This window comes from Pseudopipra pipra, chromosome 2, assembly GCF_036250125.1.
Source record: "Pseudopipra pipra isolate bDixPip1 chromosome 2, bDixPip1.hap1, whole genome shotgun sequence".
NCBI lineage: Eukaryota > Metazoa > Chordata > Aves > Passeriformes > Pipridae > Pseudopipra > Pseudopipra pipra.
In genome coordinates this window covers 113,014,773-113,037,104 of record NC_087550.1, presented here as the reverse complement: position 1 = coordinate 113,037,104, position 22,332 = coordinate 113,014,773, and the positions used below count along the sequence as shown (strand labels likewise).

Sequence of the window (22,332 nt, the reverse complement as noted above, 5' to 3'; positions counted from 1 at the left end):
CAACCCCATAACACACTTTCTTTCCTCTTCTGCCACCGTATGCAATGGAAAAACGGGGCACAGAAGCATTTTTGCTCTAATCCTCCCTGCAAAATATAAGAGATGCTCCAACTAAATTTTCCACCCTTATTTCCTGCATTTCCCCCCCTTGTCTGCACAGTCCTGGGTTTCACTGTGACCACGTGTAAGCTGTGGCACCGCAGGAGCTGGAGCAGAGCAGCTGCACACAAACAGTTCATGGAGTCCTGGCTCTGTCCTGCTGCCTAATAACTCAACTCACAGCACATGGAATGGGACTAATGAAGGAAAAACAGGATTTCAGCCCAGTGGAAGATCAGATGAGCCAGGTGATCCCTGGCTCCCCTTCCCTTTTCCCTCCACATCTCCCTTTGCCCTTCACACTCAGTGCTGGTGTCCTTCCCTCAGCCTGCACACACTCCCTCAGCTGGCTGAATCATAGAATCATAGAATCATAGAATCGATTGGGTTGGAAAAGACCTCCGAGATCATCGAGTCCAACCCTTGGTCCAAATCCAGTCCATTTATTAGATCATGGCACTCAGTGCCACATCCAATCTGCGTTTAAAAATCTCCAGGGATGGTGAATCCACCACCTCTCTGGACAGCCCATTCCAATGCCTGATCACTCTCTCTGTAAAGAATTTTCTCCTGATATCCAACTTAAATTTCCCCTGGCGGAGCTTAAGCCCGTGCCCCCTTGTCCTATTGCTGAGTGCCTGAGAGAAGAGACCAACCCCCACCTGGCTAGAACTTCCCTTCAGGTAGTTATAGACGGTGATGAGGTCACCTCTGAGCCTCCTCTTCTCAAGGCTAAACAACCCCAGCTCCCTCAGCCTCTCCCCATAGGACTTATGCTCCAGTCCCTTCACCAGCCTTGTTGCTCTTCTCTGGACCCGCTCCAGCACCTCAATATCCTTTCTGAACTGAGGGGCCCAGAACTGAACACAATACTCAAGGTGTGGCCTCACCAACGCAGAGTACAGGGGAAGGATCACTTCCCTGCTCCTGCTGGCCACACTATTTTTGATACAGGACAAGATCCCATTGGCCTTCTTGGCCACCTGGGCACACTGTTGGCTCATGTTGAGCTTCCTGTCAATTAGTACCCCCAGGTCCCTTTCTGCCTGGCTGCTCTTCAGCCACTCTTTGCCCAGCCTGTAGCACTGCATGGGGTTGTTGTGGCCAAAGTGCAGGACCCGGCACTTGGCTTTATTGAACTTCATCCCATTGGAATCAGCCCATCTCTCAAGTCTATCCAGATCCCTCTGCAGAGCCCTCCTGCCTTCCAGCAGGTCGACACTCCCTCCCAATTTAGAAGAAGCCCTGTCCTAGAGGAACAGCTGGAAGAATGGGATTGGCATGACAAAAACAAAAATAGGTTCCAGTTGTATTTGATCAGAATCTCCAAGAACATAACCTGGAAGGTACTGAGGCTAGGATATTAATTTTATTTTTGCCTCATTCTTTTCTGCTGTATTTCTCAACAGAACTGGCCTGTTCTCATATGGACTTGAATTGTCCTTAAAGATTTCTCCAAAACCTGATTATTTCAATAGTTACTGCTGGTTTGTGTAAAGTACTCTATTGCCTTAAACAGGAGACCAAGAAAACTCATTCAATCGATATGACTTACATCTGGGAGTATGTTACTGTCTTAAAGTACAAAATTACAGAACACTCAAATAGAAATTAGAATAGATTAGTCTGAGCTATCTTGGCCTAATGGACAGTTGCACTGTATGTACTTTATAAATGGATGTATACCTAGGAAAATATTTGTATTTTAGTGCAAAAGCTGATTGAGATTAGAAGGGAGATTCTGAGAAAATAAAGAGCAAAAGAACTGTGAAAAAGGTATAAAAAAAGTATCAATTTACAAAAAAGAGAGAGAGAACAGAAGATGTGGGAGGAAGAGGAGAAACAGGTAAAACCAGGCAGGGCATATTCAGATTACTGTAAATGTGCAGACTGAATAATAACTACAAAAAAAGCAGGACCACTTGGGTAACATACTTAATTTCAATTTCTAATCTATATTCATCCCAAATATGTTAGCACCTTGTCTTTTTATACACTTCCCAGAAAATGTAAGACTCCAGTACATTCATATATCCTTTCCCTTCAATTTTCCTCTGAAAGGATTAAGAAGAAAAACAGTGTAAAATACCCACAATAATGAGTATCCTCAAAAAAATTTACAAATCTAGTTACAGTGTCTATAAAGTCTTTTCTCACCTTCCAAGGAAATACCAGGATTGACCAGAATTTGGATCTGCTTCTAGAGATTTCTGGAGATACTGTATAGCATAGCTTTCCTTGGTTGCCTTGTCTCCAAGCTGATCCACGGTGTGATGCATCCAGCCTACAAAAAGAATCCATAAATGGTAGAAGTGAAATTCCCCAGGACCATTTAATACTTTGGCACAGCAGGATATTGATAGCATTGATGTCTCTTTAAAAACAGGAATACCAAACAATAACATCACTTACATATAATATTATGAATGTACTGTTAAAGGATTTTTTTTTTTTAAATAATTTTCTATGAGATTAGTAGCATAATTATGAACTGCTCAATCTTCTAATACAAAAAGTGAATCTGAAAATGTATACTCTCTCCTCCTCTGAACACAGATACCTACCCAGACACTGAAAAATGCCACCACCATTCTCTCTGTCACACATATCAATTATGTAATATATATAACATATATAATATCTACACATTATGTTTACTCCTTTTCTTCTAAATTCTCATATTTGACCTGTATCTACATTTTGACTAAGATATTTTGCATCTCCACTTAAAGCTTTCTTACACTGTCATTTCATCTTCATTACTACAACATCCTTCCTGTTCACCTTGACAAATGCCATCACCTCTCATCTACATAACAAATTCATCTAACCACACATCATATTCTTTCAAAGGCCTTTTCTTCTTTCATTACATTAGACAAGTTATTCATCCCCACTTTAAAGGCCTCCCACAATTCTTTCTCCCAAACAGTATTTTACATGCAATTAAAACACATCTCTGCTCCGGCACTGACGCAAGGCTTGGTTACCATTCCAAATAAAGCACCTTCATCATCTTCTCAGGCTGCTCCTCATCTGCCTCTATGCTCAGATGGAATTCCTTCAAGCAGCCACAAAACCATCTCAGTGCTGTTCATACAATGAGTACAAACAAGGAAACCCTTTGTGGCAGGCAGCCTGTTTGCTGAAATCACTACATACCACAATGCTCAGCAATGTCTTGCTGTTCCCTCAATATCCATGTGTTTGTTTTAACAATCCACTGCTTTTCAGCCAACACTGGCAAAATGTAAGATGTGACAAAGGACTGCCCCTATGTGTTTACAGTCTCCCAGCCATAAACGGTCCCTTGTGGGACACTATGATACCAATTTCATAAAATACCCAGGGGTTTGTATAAAGTTCTAGTTACCTACAGAATTGTACACACAGCTGCACTGTACCTTCATTTAAAACCTCTGTGAGCTAAACTTCAGCACCTTAAGCTTATCTAAGCTTTTTGATAAAGTCTAACTACAAGGTAATATCAAAGGATCAGATTCAGATCTCATCTGAAATGCCAGACAAAGTAGGTAAGACTGAGAACTGACCTGAAGAGTAGTTGTACTTCACTCTCTGTAATTAGACTATACCTTAAGTATTTTATTCTACCTGTTCTATACAGCTTATTTTTTATTCCTTGGGCTCACAGTTGTCAACAGACACCACAACATTTCTGCAAACTTCCAAGCTTTAATAATAGCAATCAAAAATAAAATCATATCTACTGAACAACATCTGCCTGAGGTATTTTAAGAAATATCAGTTGGGAACTGTGGTCACAAGTTGAAGTTCATATATTTCACAGACTGTAAAAAATGCCAGGTTAGGAGCCAGGTTAGGTTACAGTACTGAAAAGTACTTTATCATGACTGAAGATCAATCAAGTCAGAACTCTACCAATCAGGGAAAAAAAAGGAAGTAAAAAAACCCAGGGATTTTTGCAGAGACATAAAACATACACAACTTTCTGTCATGAACTTAGTAAACAAGCTACGATTTTGATTCAAATCCCAAGTCTCTGATGTTCTTAAGAATACAGAAGATGCTCATGCTTTAAGAAAAAAGGCTTATGTCAGGTTGGTTATCAGAATTCACCTGTGTAACTGTTCGTTAAGGATATGTGTATCAGGTGCTGTGCCAGGCAAAGCCTGAGATGAAAGTAATAGTTCAGGGATTACAAACAAGAGTAAAAAAAAGACATTAAACAATTTCCTGTATCTCTGGAAATGTTGTGTGCCTATTTTCTGTTTCATCAGAACCTTGCTGGATTGAAAGGTAACATGCTGTATCTTCAGGAGATCTTTATTGAGGTTCACTGATAAAAAGAACAAATCTATTTCTAGGAGACAGAAATGAGAAACAGCAATCCCTGTCTGGTTTCACTGCTGAAACAAGGGTTGCTTCCCAGTTTTATCCTTCTCTGCAGGGAGGTGAAAAAGGCAGAAAGCAAGAGAGGGAGAGCCAACAAAAGTTCTCCACTAGAATAGCACGGGTACAGGAAACTACATCTGCTCTTGTGCATGAAGTGAAGGACACACATAAAGGTGGTGATGGAAAACCCCTGGCAAGCTGTGCAGTTTCCTACTTGGAAGACCTAACTCCAACTCTTAATCAGTACAGTGATCACTCTTCCACTCTTGGGGACATTTTTAATACAATAAACACCACAGATTTTGTCCACACTTCACAAATGTTCCATGCTCTTTTCCAGGTGTTTACAATGTGATTTGGAACAAATCCCTCTGATGTGCTCGTGTAGAGTGGCCTTTTTAATGCTTATCACTCTCATGCTGAACCTGTGGCAATCACTTTTCCCCAGTAAACATCATTGGTTTTGAGGAGATGAACCTCTTCCCCATTCCAGCACCTCGTGATGTCTCATCCAGTCACATGGACACCATCTAGGAATGTCCCTAACCAAAAATTAATGGAAGAGTGCTTTGGGAACCTCTAAGCAGACACTTATTTTGTTGTTACACTCTTCCTTATGCAACAGCTTGAGTAAAACTGGACAAAGCATACTGGGACAGATTAGATCTTCAGTCTCATTAATTTAATGTAATTTTGCATTGTAATGTAATGCAAAATGGTGAAGAGAACTGTTGTCTGGAAAGCAAATGGAACAGCAAAAAAAAGAAGAAACAAACTGTTCTTATCCAACTGTACAGATCTTACTATTACGTCTACCTGAGCTAGTCAGCACGAATCAGCTCAACTGGGTCTATGTTTATCTGGGAATCACAGGGTTCTCCTCCACAGTCACAGCTGCTAAAGACTAAATCTGTGATAAACACCACACTCTGATAAATACCACTGTTAACAGAAAAGAAATGGCATTATTCCTTGAATATTCTGGTTAAGACCACTCTATCCCTTTCTCCACAGAGAAGCTACCCACACAACAAAACTGGGTGACCTATGCTGGTTGAATAAAGACAGTTAATCCAGTTTTCAGACAGCAGACAATTCTCAAAGTCACTGTTCTTACTGCTCACACAGAGACCTGTGGCAGGATTTTATGAATACACCCATGTGCCTTTGCTTCTATTGTGGCAACATACATCAAACAGAGCTGAAAAAGAACTGGTCAGCTCTTTTGAGAAGCCTGTCTTCCACTGATCAGATGTACAGCCCTTCTGGATGAAAGTGCTGACAATTTATGCTTGGTGACATAATACCAAGCTAAAAAAATAAATTCAAAGGGCTTATTGAAATATAAGCAACACTGTCCTGTGACAGCAAAAAGAGCAGCACCCAGAGTCCTGCAGTGAATTCCTCCCACAGTTTCATTTTCATTTCATACACAGATGACTCAAAATTAGCCCATCAATTTTGACATTCTGTCACAGATGAAAAATTATCCCACTCCAAATCCACACACAACCTGCATTACAGAAAAAAGAAAGCACTGTGGCCACAGTTTGGTGCCAGTTACAAATTTGAGTTAAATGACCACTATGTAAAGAGGGAAAAAAAATAAAAATGGGCATAAGCAGGCTAAATTAATATTTAGAATAATAAATTAGATGAAGAACATGGAGAAGGTGAATGAAGAAGTTTTGCACTGGGTTGAACAATTTTAACAAAATATTCTGGAAATATTTTATAAGGTATATAGGACACAACTGTTTTATTCTACCCATCCACTAGAAATTTTGGTCTAAAAATTATTTAGCAGCTTTCTATAAAAATGGAAAATGACAATTTTTAAAAAATAATTCCTTTTCAGTTTTTTATGTGTTTTCTTTTATGGAATCTGATGATAAACCTTTTAGTTACAGAAATAGGTTTTCATTAGGTAGCATAAACTAGAGAGAAAGAAAAGCTAAATTTTTCAATTGCCATGTTCTTCTAGTCTGCAACAGAGAAGAGTATTTTGGTTTCCTGCATTTAGCCTGGCTTTTCAAGGGATGTTACTGGAGGCAGAACAGAGAACACAGAATTCCAACTGCTGCACTCTTTCTCTGAAAGCCCACCCCCTCATTGCCCAAAATCTGTAACACACATACTGCAGCAAGTCTAGAAGCCTTTTAATTTTCTAAGTTTAATTAAAATATTTTCCTCCTCTCTTATTTACTTTATTATCTACTCTTACATATTCTATTTTGGGTGAAAAATCTCACGTATCATACTCAGTGTGTCTAAGACTTGTTTGGAAATGGAGCCTTAAACAACACTGCTGGAGGCAAAGATGGAAAAACGAAACACAGAGGAAAAATAAAAGTTAATTTTACATACCTAACTGCTGTAAGACAGTTGCTTTTACTTGTGCAGGAAGGTTTTCGATCTGCAAAAGCTGTTCATAAGCTTCCTTTGCAGAGTGATACTTTCTCTGCAAAAGGAAAAAAGTAAATGGATTAATCATAGAGCTTACAACAGATCACCAATAGCAACGATTTCACAGCACTGACAGCACACAAACACATTGACAAAAAATTCTAGAATTTTTTTTTGCATACAGTGCATATGAAAGCTTTAATGAGTGATGTATATATATGGTAGAATAACTTCCATAAATATAGTATTTAATATAAACTGACTACGGAAAAGAATTGAGAGAAACTTGAAAATTATTAAATTTGGTCAACTCCTCATACATGCATTATGGTTTTTACTCTAAAATGAATATTCTGCTTTTAAGGGGAATACTTGAATGTGAGTGTACATCTGAGAAAACCCTACACCAATTCCTCCCAGGAAATCTGTAACATAAGTGAAGATCATCGTTAATTGGTGGCTGGTATAATTTTGCCTCTTCCCTTCCTTTGGTATATTTGAGCTGCCTCTTTCAACATATTTGTTGTCCTAGCAAGAGTCCCACCATATGCAAAATTAAAAGGACTGTGCCTAGGTAATGAAGGTATGCCATTTTATTATCTACTATATAGTTTAAGTGTGCTTAGAGCCTGGAAACACTCAATTCATAACTCCCTATACAAACAGGTGCTGGTACATAAAACACATTTACAGGTTAGGATTGGAGTCTTTATTGACTTCACTGAACAGTATGAGCTATTTTGTATATATTAAAGGCTAAGACTTCTCAACAGATGAATTATTTGGTAATAATGTCAGCATTTAGCTTTGAATTTTCTAACAATAATTGCTTAACAGTGAATGTATTTTAAATGTTCAGTTCTGTTCCTCCTCTCCCACGAATATGCTTTCAGATAATCAACAGTACACTTCATCCAGGCAAACAGATGAAGAGCATATTAAAAGAAATGGGGCCACCTAAATGCAAATGACCGTGGCTTAGTTACATTTGTTTTAAGCACAGAGTGCACAGTAATGAGTACTGGTGCTTTAAAAGGGACTCTAAAGAGTATAAATACCTACTAGAAGTTAAAAATGTCATTAGGTTCTTGAAATCTCAAAAATCACAAAAGACAACTCTGGTGATTTTAAAACCTTATTCTAGTCAGGAAGAAAAATTAAAGCAGCAATTACATACTTTCAAATGGAACAAGGGGAAGTTGGTAGGAAAGATTTTTAATTGGTGTTCATGAAATGCAGACAACTGGTAAGAAAACAAATAATATAAATAAATAAAATATCCATGTCCAGCAAAAGAAAAACAATCAGGAAAAAACTTTAAATTTAGCATTGGGAACAAAATTTGTAGTTTATGACTATGAAGGATAATAAGCAAATGAACAGAAGTTCACTGTAGAGCATGAGAGCAGAGGCAGCAATCCAGATGTCAAATAGGTAAATGTTAGTGCCTAATATTCACATTTTGAAAAAGATGTTTACATGCTGGGGAAGATTCAGAAATATCTATTAAAATAGAGCATGTTTTTCAGGTTTGGAAAATTTTTTGCTTTTATTTCATAGAATAAGAATGGTTTAGGTTGGAAGGGACCTTAAAGACCATCTAATTCCAACCTCCCTGCCATGGGCAGGGACACCTTCCACTAGACCACGTTGCTCAGAGCCCCATCCAACCTGGCCTTGGACACTTCCAGGGATGGGGCAGCCACAACTTCTTTGGGCAACTGTTCCAGTGCCTCATCACCCTGCCAGTGAAGAACTTTTCCCTTATATCTATATGTTAATTCCAAAGATCCATAGTCTTTGATGTTTGGCTGCATCATGAATGGTCTTAGAAATGCAAAAGGGGAGGAGAACCAAACACAACATGTTTAGATACCCTATAAGCTCCCTCACGGCCACAGATGAAATAACAGAAACTGGCATTAAACACCATGAAAACCCACTGCAAATTCTTATCAGCACCAGGCTCATCTCTTGTTCAGATGCTGGCAACCTATCATTTAAACTCCAGTACTGTGGTACTTAATTAAGGAATGTATTAACTTCTATAATATTAGAGAGCAGATAATTTTCAAACACATGGAGGAGCTAAAAAACCCCTGTTTCATTGTGTCCTGTAAAAGAAACCAAGCAACCAGCCTGTCTCCAAAACCTCTCTTCATTGTGTCAGAGGTAATATTCAGAAGTCAGGACCCTTGTGGTTCTCAGTTTCTCAAATTCCAAAAGACAAGATACCCCTCCCAACAGAACTGAGAGACCAAACAAATCTAACAGCAGAATCCACCGAAACGTTTTTGCTCTGGCTCGCAGTAAAATGAAGCTCCTGCTTCCTGTAGTTGTGAGTCAAAAAGCACAGTTTAAGCACTGCCAGCACTGGTCACACAACTATTCAGGGCACCTGAGACGGTGACCTGAGGTGTTCCACTTGCTTTTGATCTGCCAGAGTTACAGAACTGGTGCATTGAGGAAGCTTTGTCACATAAATGTGTCAGAGGTGCTCCAGTGCCCGGGATGAAATCTGGATGGGGGCCAAATAAGAACCATGACATTCCAAGAAGCTGCTTAATGGTGCTCTGGGATGGGAGATTTCTGTCCTGTCAGGCAGCTTTGCACCAAAAGCACTCAAAAGAAAAGTATTTTGTTTGTCAGATCTGTATCTTTTATTTATATATAAATACTTAAGGCCATTTTTCACTGTGCCATCAAAAGACAGCACTTACTTCATCAAGCTACTTTCCAGCTGACTGAAAATATAGTTTATGTCTGTCATCCATTTCAATTACAACTGGTTTTGTTTTCACCTCACATCCCTTCCTCGGTCATATGATATGTATAAACATGATAGAAGGGCACAAAATCTAGATTATATAACCAGTCAGTCAAATTACAAATATACAATAGCTGTTTCAGTAGCTACTTGGTTTTAATTTATTTGTGTTCTGGAAGCTCAGGCAATGTTCTATAATTTCCCAAAGGATTCACCTAGAAAACTCCATGGTAGGATTTGATACAGAATTAATAAGCTTTATGTGCCGTTGACCTCAGATTCCAAATGTCACATATCTTCAGTTCAATTTGAAAACTGAAAAACTGAATTTGAAAATTTCATGTCAAATAGATTTAAAAGACACCTAGGCAACTGTCTGGAATTGGATTTATGTATGTGTGTGTATATATGATACAATATATCTATGATTTGAGGAATTACCTATTTTATACATATGTCCAACTTCTTAAATATGAATATAATTTCACAAGAGAATTTTCCTAGAAGCTATATTTTGGGATTTCTTTTTTGCACTCAATTTGGGAGAATAGTAAATCTATTTTTATTAAAATAGCTGCTCCATTTTACAGCATGACAGTCCACATACAAAATATTTTTAATTTAGCCAAAGCAAAAAAAGTTTCTTTAGTGATTCAAGACTTAAGTCTAACTTTACTAAAGCATCTATAATCTAAATTCCAGAGACTGACTACATCATATAGTTCAAAACTCAGCCACACTTTATAACTATGAGCTTAAAGCTTACCTGGATTTCATATAAGTGGGCAATGTGAAACTGAACTGTAAGAGTGGGAAAATCAAAATTATTAGTTTTAATGAACAACAACAAGATGTTTTTTCAAGTGAGGACTAAACAACATTTCAAATTTATTGATGCAAACCAGACAAATTACATTTTTAGATATTAAAAAAAAATATTTGTTTACATTGATATTTTACACTTAACATACCAGCCCTGACAGAGGATAAATATGTATCCTAACAAAGCATGAAAAATGTAAACAGATATCGCAGAAGGGCAGCCCATGGATTTTATCTGTATTCTGAAACACAGAGCCCATTAACTTTTCAATAAATTTAGCAATAAAATCTCTTTAGGTAAAGATGCACAGTAAGAGAACACAGGTAATATTTTCTGTACATAAATGACTCAGAAATAAAGATTTTCATTCAACTGCAGAGAGACAGACTAGATGGGATACAGAACAGAAAACTGTTATACAGTGTCAGACTAAATTTAGGTGTTTTTCCTTCCTTTTTAGGCATTGTCTCTCCCCCTCACCCCGTGAAACTCAAAGAGTTAATTACAGATGATATTCTGATCGTTACTGTTAAGCATCTTCAATTCCTCACACGAATTGCACAGAATGCCATAATACTACCAGCAGCTCTAGGAGGCAAGAAAATTGCTGGCTAGAGAAAGAAAAATGAAAGTTGTTCAGGAGTAAAATCAGAGGGAAAATTATCCTCGTGCTGCTCAAATCATTGCATAAAAGGCTTGAGAACTGCTACCCTAGACCAGCCGTGGACTGGCAGATAGCTAAAGCTAATTGAGATGAATGTAATCCTTATTCTGTTTTGATGAGGAAAGAAAAGTTCCTTTGAGACAGACTTCTGCCCGATGTTCTGGAGGATTACAAGTAAGAAAATACCTGTGTTTGAGCCAAGCTCAATTTATTTCAATTACTGAGATTCCTTTCCCTTAAAGCTACATAATAGTGTGACACCAAATTACCATACAGGTAATTCAGAGTTCCAGGGTTTCTCTCTGGGTCATAAGGGAGGGGAAAATCTCCCTCTGTGCACTGCTTTGACCTTCACTATAAAGAAGAAAGTCGGGTGCACTTTGGAAACCAGGTCAGAATGAAATGCATCATCTAAAATTTTAATAAACTTTTTGTGCTCCTTGCTAAAGGGCACATAACACACCCATTATGTTCACCACATCATCAAACTTCACTCTGTACTGATGAAAGAAAAAACCCTGCTTTTGTTTCAGGAGTTCATTATCTAAAAAATCTCTCTTTAATTTTTTTCCCCCATAACAAAACCCTTTCAGTGTGAAGCTCCAAAATTAAGTCATGCCTTGCAGGGGAAAGAAATTAAAGGTATCACATTAGAGATTGCCTAAGTAGGAAGAAGACATGCTTAATACTCAAACATTTCTGTAAGGAACACACTCAATGTAAGGCAGTGAAGCCTTCACATGAGGCCATCCCTCTACACAAATCTGGGGGCAGAGGGGATGTGGGGGAAGGCTTAGGAAAACCTTACAGAAACTCAGAGATACAGTGAAAACTGATAAACTCAGTGAGAAAGAATAGGAACAAACATGAAATATAATTAAAGAATCACATGTCTGGTAGAAAAACAATAAAAGCCTATTGACTCAGGGAGGACTCTGCAGATTTTTACAAAATTATCTGTGTCTGTTCCTGATAAGTGACAAAGCTTTGAAGAAGACCTTGGAGCACAGCTGTCTCCTTAGTGCTGATAGAGCCAGCGGTTTCACCCATGTAAACAAACTCCCTTTCAATGCCCTTGCTGACAAAATATTCACTATTCCATCCAATTCCTAGAGAAATGCTTTTAACTGTTTTATCCAATGCTTCTGAAGTGAGACTTAGGAGGCACCCTAAGCTCAACAGCACGAAGGTACCTTAAAAACTGAAGGAGTAATTTCCTTCACAACTCTATGCCTTTAAATTCTTACAGACTCCAAAAACATGCAGGAACATACACTTATTCTTGCATAAGAATTCCACTAACTCTGGATAAATACCTGCTCTGTAACAGCCTACAATATATGATGGATCACACTGCACTAAAGATTGACGTGTTCAAGTACAGACTAATATATGGTTGGCACTGAATCAAACAAAAAATCAAGTAAGTTTATTACTTTTTCTTATTTCTACAGCCTAGGACTGATGCTGAATTTTAGATCTATAAATCTAAATGGCATGAAAATAACAACTGAAAATTGGCAAATAATCAAGATACCATGAAGTTTTAAATAATCAAACATGTGCCATGGCACAAGCACTGTGTTTATAAATAAATAAAAAAGCAATCAAATTGTACGTTTCCTCCAGAATTCAAGTCTTCAGAGCAGTGATTAAGTCTCAATTTTTACTTATTCTATTTACTAAAACAATCCTCAATTCTACTGGAACATCTGTCTCCACTGATAGATGGAGAGAGGTTCTGTAGTCTCCCTTTCTCAGCACCTTTTTTTCTTCTCAGTACCTCTTTTGATTTTGAAGAATTGGTTCATTAAAAATTGATGCAGTTGTGAGCATAAGACTTAAAAAAAAAAACCACAACAAAATAAATGGAAATACTTATAGTTTACTTACTTTCAGCGTTAGACAAAGTGCAGGGATTGCAGTCAATCAAAGCTAACTGAAAATGCTGGAAAAAAAAAAAGAATTATTTGCTTTTTCAAACAAAGTAATACTAGCACTTTGGCAAAGTAAGAGTAAATCAATTTTGTACTTGAAAATCAATACCGCATTTTACCACGTGTCTTAAAGAAAACAATTTTCAATTTCTGTTCAACTGTTTACCAGAGGAAAGAAAATCTTTCTTATTGCAACCACAACAACGCTTGTAGTAATGTAAAATGGCAACAGACATCTTCACAAAACCACTGGGATAGCACCTGGGAGAATGAGGCACCCAATGAATGGTCAAAATTGGAAGAAAAGGTTTTCCTCTGAATACACAGCTGGGACTGCAGAGGTACAGGCTCATGGCCTCGTGGAGATAAATATCAAAGCTCTCAACTTGTCCATCTAGAAAAAATAACACTCTTCCTTCAAATTCAGTGACTTGAAGCCTTTAAAAACTGAACTTTTGTCAAAGAGCACTTAATACAAATATCTTTGCAGTAAAACACGAGTTCATAAGGGGTTCCTAAGTTCTTACATCTGCTGCTTCAGGTATTAAGATAACTTCAGTTAAACATTATAGGTTTTAAAATTTTTAAGTTCTGAGGCAAATACTGCATTCTTCTAGAAAGAAGGTCACAAAAGCAGAGCAATGAAGCCTGTCTGTCTGGATGTGAGCAATCATTTCACAAATGTCATGTTAATCCACTGATCACTATTCACAGTTTAAAAGACAAGTTTGTTAAAATGAACAGAAAAGGCACAGAAACTCCAGCACCTCTGAACTCTTCCATAAAATTCAGAGAAAATCCCTACAGGGTGTAGAAATTGGATTAATATATTAATACAACAGAGAAATAATGTTAATAAATACAGTTATCTGCAAAATACAGTTTCAGGTGGCTTTTAATACACAAAACATGATTGATGCTTTAGTATATTTTGTTTTGCTAGCACAAAATGATATTTTAGCTCTGACTATTCAGGATGCCAAACTAGGTGGCATCAAGAGCTTCCTGGTGTAGCTGGGAAGAAAAACATAATCCCTATCGATGGATATATACAAATCACTTTCAGTATTGTCATACCCAGAGCTAGTACATACTACTCAACTTTCCTCATGGTGCTAATAATACCTTGTGTATGGCATATCAATGTAACACACATCTCAAAGATTTGTAAGAGTTTAACAGACAAACAAATAGCTCAGAAACTCTAATTTTAATAGAAAAAATATTAGAAAATTAATGTATTATCCATAAAAAGAATGCAGATGGCTTTAATGAGCTCTGTGAGGCACACACTGATGCAGCTCACTTCTCATTGACTACTATCATTAGAAATATATAATAGCCTTTAAAAAGAAAACAAACTCAAGTAGAATGATAACACAAATTTATGACTTTTAATGAACATTTTAGCAATGTCATCCCCAGAAGTGAGCACAAACCCCAGTGAACTCACATATATTTTAATTGTGAAATCACTTTTTAAGCTTAGAGAGAGTAGTAAATAATACCTTATAAGTAATATCTTATTTCTCTGCTGTGCCTGTTCCTTTTTCTACTATTCAGCAGTCAGACAACTTACAGTCTCCCCTCACTTACATTGCAATGCAGGTTGAGTGCCTCAGAGACATCCTTTAGTCTGTTACCATAGTGATTCTACTAAGCAGGCAACTTTAAAAAAAAAAAAGAACTAAATAAAAATAAAATGCTCTATTTTAAATTGCATTTTACCTGACAAAAGAAGAAAAAAAAAAACCAAAACGCTTTGGCCTGTAGACTGAGTATTCCTGATCTAAAAGGTACAAAATCCTTCTTGTACAGATGTGTCATCTTGCACTGTCACTTACAATTCCTATGAGAAGGTAAAGCAGAAAGGAACAGATCTGCTCTCACCTAGCAATGCTATTATAAAAAATAAGCAGATCTAAAAAGAAACAATTGACAACTGTTCTGTAGCAGCTTTTCAGAAGGGTTATCGCAGCGAGACTCACTGCGAGAAGGCAGGCAACCATATAAGAAAATGTAACCATTTTAATATATGTCAACAGTATCAGTGATACACAGCAAAAAAAAAAAAAAAAAAGGCAGGAATATTCTCAGCAATGTCTCCTAAATTTTAAATTTCCATTGCTACATTTGCCAACTTCTGTATTTTAAAATCCCCATCATGTAAATTTTTTAAGTGCAGTAAATTTCTACAAGGACTGTTCACTGAGCTCCGAACAGTAAATAAACTGATAAACCAAAGCAGGAACTACAGAAAAATATACCATTTGCATGAAACAATTATCACAATTAAAAGCAAACCACAGAAACCCCAGAACCTTTCAAACCAAGAACCTCTGAAATGCACATACATGAGCAAACCTACACCTCTTGCCGGATAAATAATACATAGCTCCCCGTTAAGTATTCAAAATCAGACCAAAAAAAACCCCCATGCATGCATTTTAACACATCACTCATCAGCCAAAAGCAGATCCACTAATCACAACCACAAAAAAAAAAATTAAAGAAAAAGGAATAATTTCCAACTTCCATTTCTGCAACCAACAGCAGCGGCTGGCAAACATCTGCACCTCTCTCAAATATTGCAGCACTGAGGCTGCTGCTGCTGCTGTGTGGAATAGTTGTTATGCAGGAGAGGCCGCTGCAGCTCAGAGACGACACACAATACCTCAAGGCAGACAGCACTCTATAGAAATTCAAATCCCGGGTAAGAGGATTTACCTAGAAGGCAGTGTTCTGAATGTTAAAAACTAACAGCCTCTCTTCAAGGGCTGCGGCTCAAGCCACAATCAAAGAATCGCTCAGGTCAGACAAGACCTTTCAAGATCGTCAAGTCCTAGATCACCTTGATTTGTAGCCATCTGTAATTGCACCGTTATCTACAGACTACTTCGTCTCCTCTGGAGTCCTTGACTTGTCTCTGATTGTGGAAACAATTCCGCAGGTAACCTTTCCATGGATGAGAGGAACAGTGGATTCCATATAAAGAGAACTGATGAAAGCACCAGGTCTGGCAGTAAAATAACAGTAATCTGACACCGATTTAGGTTACATTAACGTATTTTCACTACTAGAATTAACACCAATTCTTTACAATTTAAGAGACAAGTACTCAAGTTTTGGTTGTTTCTTTAATCAATAAATGACCAACACGAAATGAACCGTTTTCTTCTCAGTGCAAGATTTTAATACTGTCTCTGTTTACATCCAAACCTGAGACCTCAAACCAGTGATTCTCCTCCCTCCTCCTCTCCAGGATGACATCAGCAAGTCTAATAGCTCTCGGTTCTTATTTAGCAAGCAAGGCAAGCCATCATCTGAAACCTGACAATTCTCACCGACTTACCATGAAGCAAAGCTCCATCATGACTCAGTGAAATTCTGTCAGGAGATGGCTTTTTCTGCCTATGTGACCTAGGTGTGATGCCCGTGTTCCTCAGAGCAGCCTTTGTTCAGATAAGTAGGACACGGAAAGCCTTGCATAACCAGCCAGGGCAGCGAGCCAAGCCTCCATTTGCCAGGGATCTCTGGGACCAGGGGAGAAGGTCAGGAGAGGACACGTCTATGCGCTGCTGCAGCAGCTCATCGTGCTGCTCTCCAGTGCCTTCTGAGATCAGAACAAATTCAGCTTGTAAGATGAAGGTTTGTGCAGTGTAAAAACCTCGGTTACTTTTGTCCAACGTTCAGAAAAAAAAAGAAAAAAAGAAAAGACTGGGGGAAAACTATTACACAGACAGGGCAGAACAAAGCTGCTTGAGGACAGAGGGAACAAAGGCCACGTATACAACATACGCTGAATAGCAGCACTATGCTCTGAAAAATCTCTTGTTCTGACTAGCCCGAAGAAAAAAAAAATATTTTCAAGCAGAACAATCCTACAAGCTGTATTTTCACCAGCCAAAAGAAGGCTGCATTTGAATTTACTGATCAGCATCTCACACAGCGATTTTCACAAAGCTATCTCAATGCTCACCGCTGCCTGCACGTTCCATACATTATTTCTGCAACATCAGAATTTAGCTGTTCCTGCGTGAGGAGCCTGAAAGGCTGCCAGCAGCAACAAAATGCCACAGGGAAACGGGGGGACTGGAAGTCTGCCACTGCTGCCGCATCCCCGGCATCGCCAGGGAGCTGATCCGCCCCGAGCTGGGGTCGTCTCAGGACTCTGCCTCCAACCCCCACAGCCGCCCAGGCTGCACGGAAAGCTCAGTCCTTGCCGGGAATCTGTGCCTACCCAGTTATTACTGTATGCCCTGAATGCCAACCTCAGAGTTACACCTAATAAACCTGCACCAGCCCGGAGCGAGACACCTCTCACCAGGAGAAGGTCCGTGAATGAAGTGCACCGGCAAAAATACTCCTTAGAACTTGAATGCTCAGCTTCTGAATCAACTTTATTTATCTTCTCATGGTTTGTTCTTCCCCACCTCCCAAATGACCAAAGATGTCACATAGCACATTAACTCAACTTTGGCACTTACTCCTCTTCGTAGTCGTGACAATTAGCCAAAATCCCAAGCAAAACTGGGTAAGAGTGAACAAAAGAAAACAGTCTGTGTGTCAGACAATGTGATACCAACACCCACTGTCAAAACCAGTCACACTCCTAACTCTCCTGCAGTTTGATTACAGTGCCATGCTACATTAAATAACTTTCATGGTTTTACTTCTTGTCTATGCTTCTCCCCTCCACACACATGCAAACTACAAAGACTCAGAGAGCAATTTCATTCTCAAATGCTGCTTTCCATCCACTCACATTTTAATTAAAATCATCCTCGGACTCATTTCATCTTGCTTTCCACAGAATTTTATGTGAAATGCTTGAAATCTTGGATATCCACCTTGCAAGAGCTAAAGCCCTTTTCTTTGTTTTTTACATTAAAAAAAAGCAGCTGTTTCTGGTAGAATCACAGGCATAAAACGAGACATAAAAAACTAAAACTTCTCATAACTGCACATATTCAGACTAGTTAATTTTTCTTCAATAACTAGAAATAAATACAGAAGATTTCAATGTCCAATGTTTATGCTTAAAAATTACTAATCTAAGCACACATGAAAGATAACTAGGTGGTGAAACAGCATTTGAAGGCCTGAAATCACGAATTTCCTTCACTTTAATAAATACTTGTTTACTTATTACCCAGAAAAAGAACATAAAAAATGAATGATATGTCTACAACAGCTACATGTTGGCATACAATAGCTGCAGTAGCTAAAAATATCTTTCATAAAGATATATATATATACAGGAGAAATATTTCAATAAGTGATGGAAAAGTGTCTGACTGATTATAAATAAGTACTTCAAGCTGTTCATCTGTATATCAGTATTTAACTTCTTTATATTTCATGCATATGCATACAATTCATGGACATTTTCCCAATAAATTTTAGTTCTTTTGCAGCCTTTTTGTTATCCTAATATAAGCAGCATGCCTTAACATTACTAACAAATGAGAATCTTTAGAAGAATAATTAAAAAATTAAGATTATATTTAAATTGATGATTTACGGGCAAGATGAAAGCATAAGCCTGAAGCAAACTACTGGAATAACTGTTTTGTGTATAAAAAAGGAAGAAAAATTTTCGTAAAAGAAAGGCAGAATCAGTATTTCTACTAAAAGGCAGATAATTGAAAACATGAGACATTTAGTTCTCATTCTTCTAAGGGTTTTGTTACTGGGTACAGGGTGCACCTGTAATATGTGAAAACCAAATAAAATTCCTAAGGCAAAACATTTCTTGGTTTGCCACAAAATAACCTGCTCGTGTTCAGCGTTCCTACTGACCACCTATTAAAAAAACCCCACAAAGCAAACAAAATCCAACAAAAAACCCCAAACAGTCCTCCACCAAAAATCTCCAACCTGTCCCAGAACCAAACCCGCTCCCCTGCACCACTCCCTCAATGTTATCATTCCAATAAATATGAAAAACTAAGATTTCTTTTTTCCCTTAAGTATGAATTCTTCGTTCTCCTCTCAGGTATCACAGTGCCACCACAGCTACCACCACTAAACATAATATTCCTGGTGCTATTTGTAGGAAATGGTGAACAGAAAGGGGCACCAGGACAGGTAGCAAACTGTGAAAAGGCTGGGACTGTGAGGTTAATCTTAACAGCATGTTGTTGACACAGTAATCAATTAAAAAAAAAAAAATCCACCCCCCAACTCTGCCAGCTGATTTTGGAATTAATTGTACTTTTCTGATGAATGGGGCAAATTCAGCTTTCATGTATCACCTCTGAAGGTAACGCTGCCCCAAGTGTCGGGTTACACAAGGACTGGTTTCTTTTCAACCAGAAGGGACATCGTTTCTTTTCCTTAATGTAAGCCCAAAGGCCAAGTAATTTTCAACAGCACTGGTGTTCTTGCCAGAGTTTATGGCAATGGGATAATGGAGCAGTCAAGGGTTCTCAAAGTAGTTTGCAAGTCTTAACTGCAGCAATGTTAAAAACATGCAAAAGCAGTAATTGATTTTGAAAAAACACTGGGAGTTGATTTTATGCTTGTTAAACAGCACTCTAGCAAATTATCTTGATCATCAACATCTTAAAATAGTAAAAATTAATTTTGTGCTTAAATTGCTTACATAAAATACAGATGATTTATGTTAATGCTCTAAAATTGAGAAAAACATGGAATATATGACCTTCAGACTCCCATCTTCTCCCTTTGCCTGAAGACTCTTACTGACAATGACTCTTACTGACAATGACTCATTTGTTGGCAATGGTTTATTCTTAGCAATTACAGACTTAACATGAATGTTTAAATACCATCAAAAACATTATGATATTTCAAAGTACATTAATGCAACGTTGGTACAATCTGTGAAATCCAGAGCAATCACAAGTGAATACCAGATGAAAAGTTACTTCCACTTTTTGCCTCAGTGTAACTGGGGAGCTCAAAGTGGGCAAAGAGCCCCAGGAAAGGGTCTGTGCTCAAGGCCAGTCACTGCCAGGCTGGACCCTAAACCCCATAACTGTCCTCTAAAATCCTGGATCCTTTTAAAAAGATCCATAAAACAAAAAAAGGCACAACAAGACAAATGTGTCTTTTCATTGCTTTGGGTTACTTATCTTTCTTTTGTGAAAAGATGAGATACTCAGTCTCAGAGAACGAGATAGACATAGTGTGAAAACATCCTTTCACACTCTTTCATCATGTCCCTTCCTCATTTTGTTCTCCCCAAGCTTGCCCATAACCACTGCACCAACACTTTGCTTCATTCTCTTCACTAAGGAAGCATTTTCTGACTTGCCTCTCACATTCTTGTCACTCAGAGCTCTGGCTCAAGGTGTTTTTTATAAATCTCAGTCAGACTGGCTTTTAAAGAAGCTACTGCCCCACTTGCTCTACTCATAGTCTACTCCTCAACTGACACATTCTGATGTATAAACTGATACGTTTCAATCAGCAACAATCTGTTTTCAAAGCAGATCAGTCTCCAGGCTCTACCTTAAATCCACAGCTGAGCTGAACTGAAAACAGCTGAATCTGTTCAGGACCCAGTGGATTGCTCCACTTGGTCTTTTCTTTCTTGTTCCTCCCCGTTATTCTCTTCTAAGGATTGCAATCTCCACAGCAAAGGAAGCAAACCAGAAAGGAAGGTCTGCCCATCCCTCTGCCCCAGGGTAAGCTGTTTTGGTTGCTGCCATTTGTTTTTGTGATTTAACCACACGCCACATAAAAGCAATAGCATCATGATGATTTTGCACTAAAAAAGATTATTTTTTTCTGTTTTCAAAATATTACTTCAGTGTTTTTCCCATTTGTAGCTGGTGCTTTGAAAATTTGAAGTTTGGTGTGCTCAAAATCCTTGTAATAAGGGACTGATTTATTTTGCAAAGTTGTGAACGTCAAACACAGTAAATTATTTAGATTGAATTATCATAGAATCTATTTAAATACTTGATTCACTGATAGAATTGCAAATTTTATGGCACAGCAGGAAAAGGTTATCTATTCCTTGATCAATTTCTATCAAAAATTAAAATGTAGAAGTTTCTTCTACTACTTGATTAAAACATGACTACCTTCCTGAAAATTTAATCTCTTTTTGTCCCAACTTCTTTAAAAATAAAACCAAAAAGTACTTCAGCATTTCTTTTATTCCCTATCTATCATGACACACTAAATCTATCCCAAAGTTTAAGGCAGCAGAACCACCCAATCTCTCACATAATCCCTTTCTCAACACAGTGATCTACCTCTACCTCCCCGTGCTCTCTTTCACCATTCACTGCACATAATCTTTCCTACTCCTGGGCAGAATCATCCTCTCCAATCACAATTTCCAATTCTACCCATCTCTGCAAGTGAAATCTTGGACTCTGGTTGAAAAAGGAAGCCTGATGAGAGAAATAGTTCCCACTATCACAAATACTGGAAGGAAAAACTGAGAATAGTCCTCTCCTCTTTCAAATCTTGGACAATGTGATTCTGACAGCCTTGCAAATATAACTTCCAGAAAAACAAGAAAGGGTGCCACAAGATTCTTGACAACAAAAAATTTAATGCTTTCAGTAGGTTTTGGGAAAGATTAATATGCAGAAATATGTTTATAAATTACACTTAATTACAAAATTCTCAGCCTTGCAGGTTTATTTTCCCAGCATATGCAGCTCTGTTAAAAGAAACTTAATTTCTCTAAGACACACACAGCTAAATTTAGAGGCCAGGAAGGAAAAAAAATGGGCAAATTTGTTAAATGGAGGGAGATAAAGTGACAGATTACAATCAGAGACCAAAATAGAATGTAAGCAGTAAAAAGTCTGAAGGAGCACAAAAGAAACAAAGTGCTGTATTACCACAAATAATATCCAACTAATTAGCCAGAAAATGTTGCCTTAGAAGCTGACTCTCAAACCAGGAAACAAAAGAATGATTAAGTGCTAAAAAAGCAAAAACGATATAAAAATATGAAAACATTATTTTGCATAAAAATTTTCTATTTTCCTAATTTTAAGAGCTTCCAGTTGACAATAGGGCAGATCGGGGAAAAAACAGAAACAAAAAATTAAAAAAAATCAAGTAATCCAAGCTGCTAATTCTTTTACTTTTTCCTTCCACTTTCTGTACATCCTCAGTCTCCTCATGCAGTTCACTTAATCTGACGAGAGCTCCACACTGAGTTTTTGATCTTCTGGAGTATCAGTGCTTATATGTAATATTGCTGGACTCTTCTGAGTATATGTAGCACCTCACACACCTCAAATCCAATCCTTATTCTGTTTAGAGA

General features: G+C 37.9%; 1 protein-coding gene across 21 annotated transcripts in view; it reads right to left on the bottom strand.

Annotated features, from left to right (window-relative positions):
- Positions 1–22,332, bottom strand: part of KDM6A (lysine demethylase 6A) — a 154,344-nt gene that overhangs the window by 46,330 nt on the left and 85,682 nt on the right. For 8 of the 21 annotated variants that reach the window (XM_064646926.1, XM_064646927.1, XM_064646924.1 and 5 more), the window contains exons 7-11: positions 13,027–13,081; positions 10,413–10,447; positions 8,057–8,122; positions 6,841–6,934; positions 2,257–2,383 (exon numbers count right to left, since the gene is read on the bottom strand). In XM_064646926.1, the coding sequence (XP_064502996.1) occupies positions 2,257–2,383; positions 6,841–6,934; positions 8,057–8,122; positions 10,413–10,447; positions 13,027–13,081 (377 nt within the window). Of the gene's footprint in view, positions 1–2,256; positions 2,384–5,289; positions 5,375–6,840; positions 6,935–8,056; positions 8,123–10,412; positions 10,448–13,026; positions 13,082–14,666; positions 15,107–16,422; positions 16,444–22,332 lie in introns of those variants that run through there. The other 13 variants (XM_064646925.1, XM_064646934.1, XM_064646932.1 and 10 more) reach the window with 6 other exon arrangements.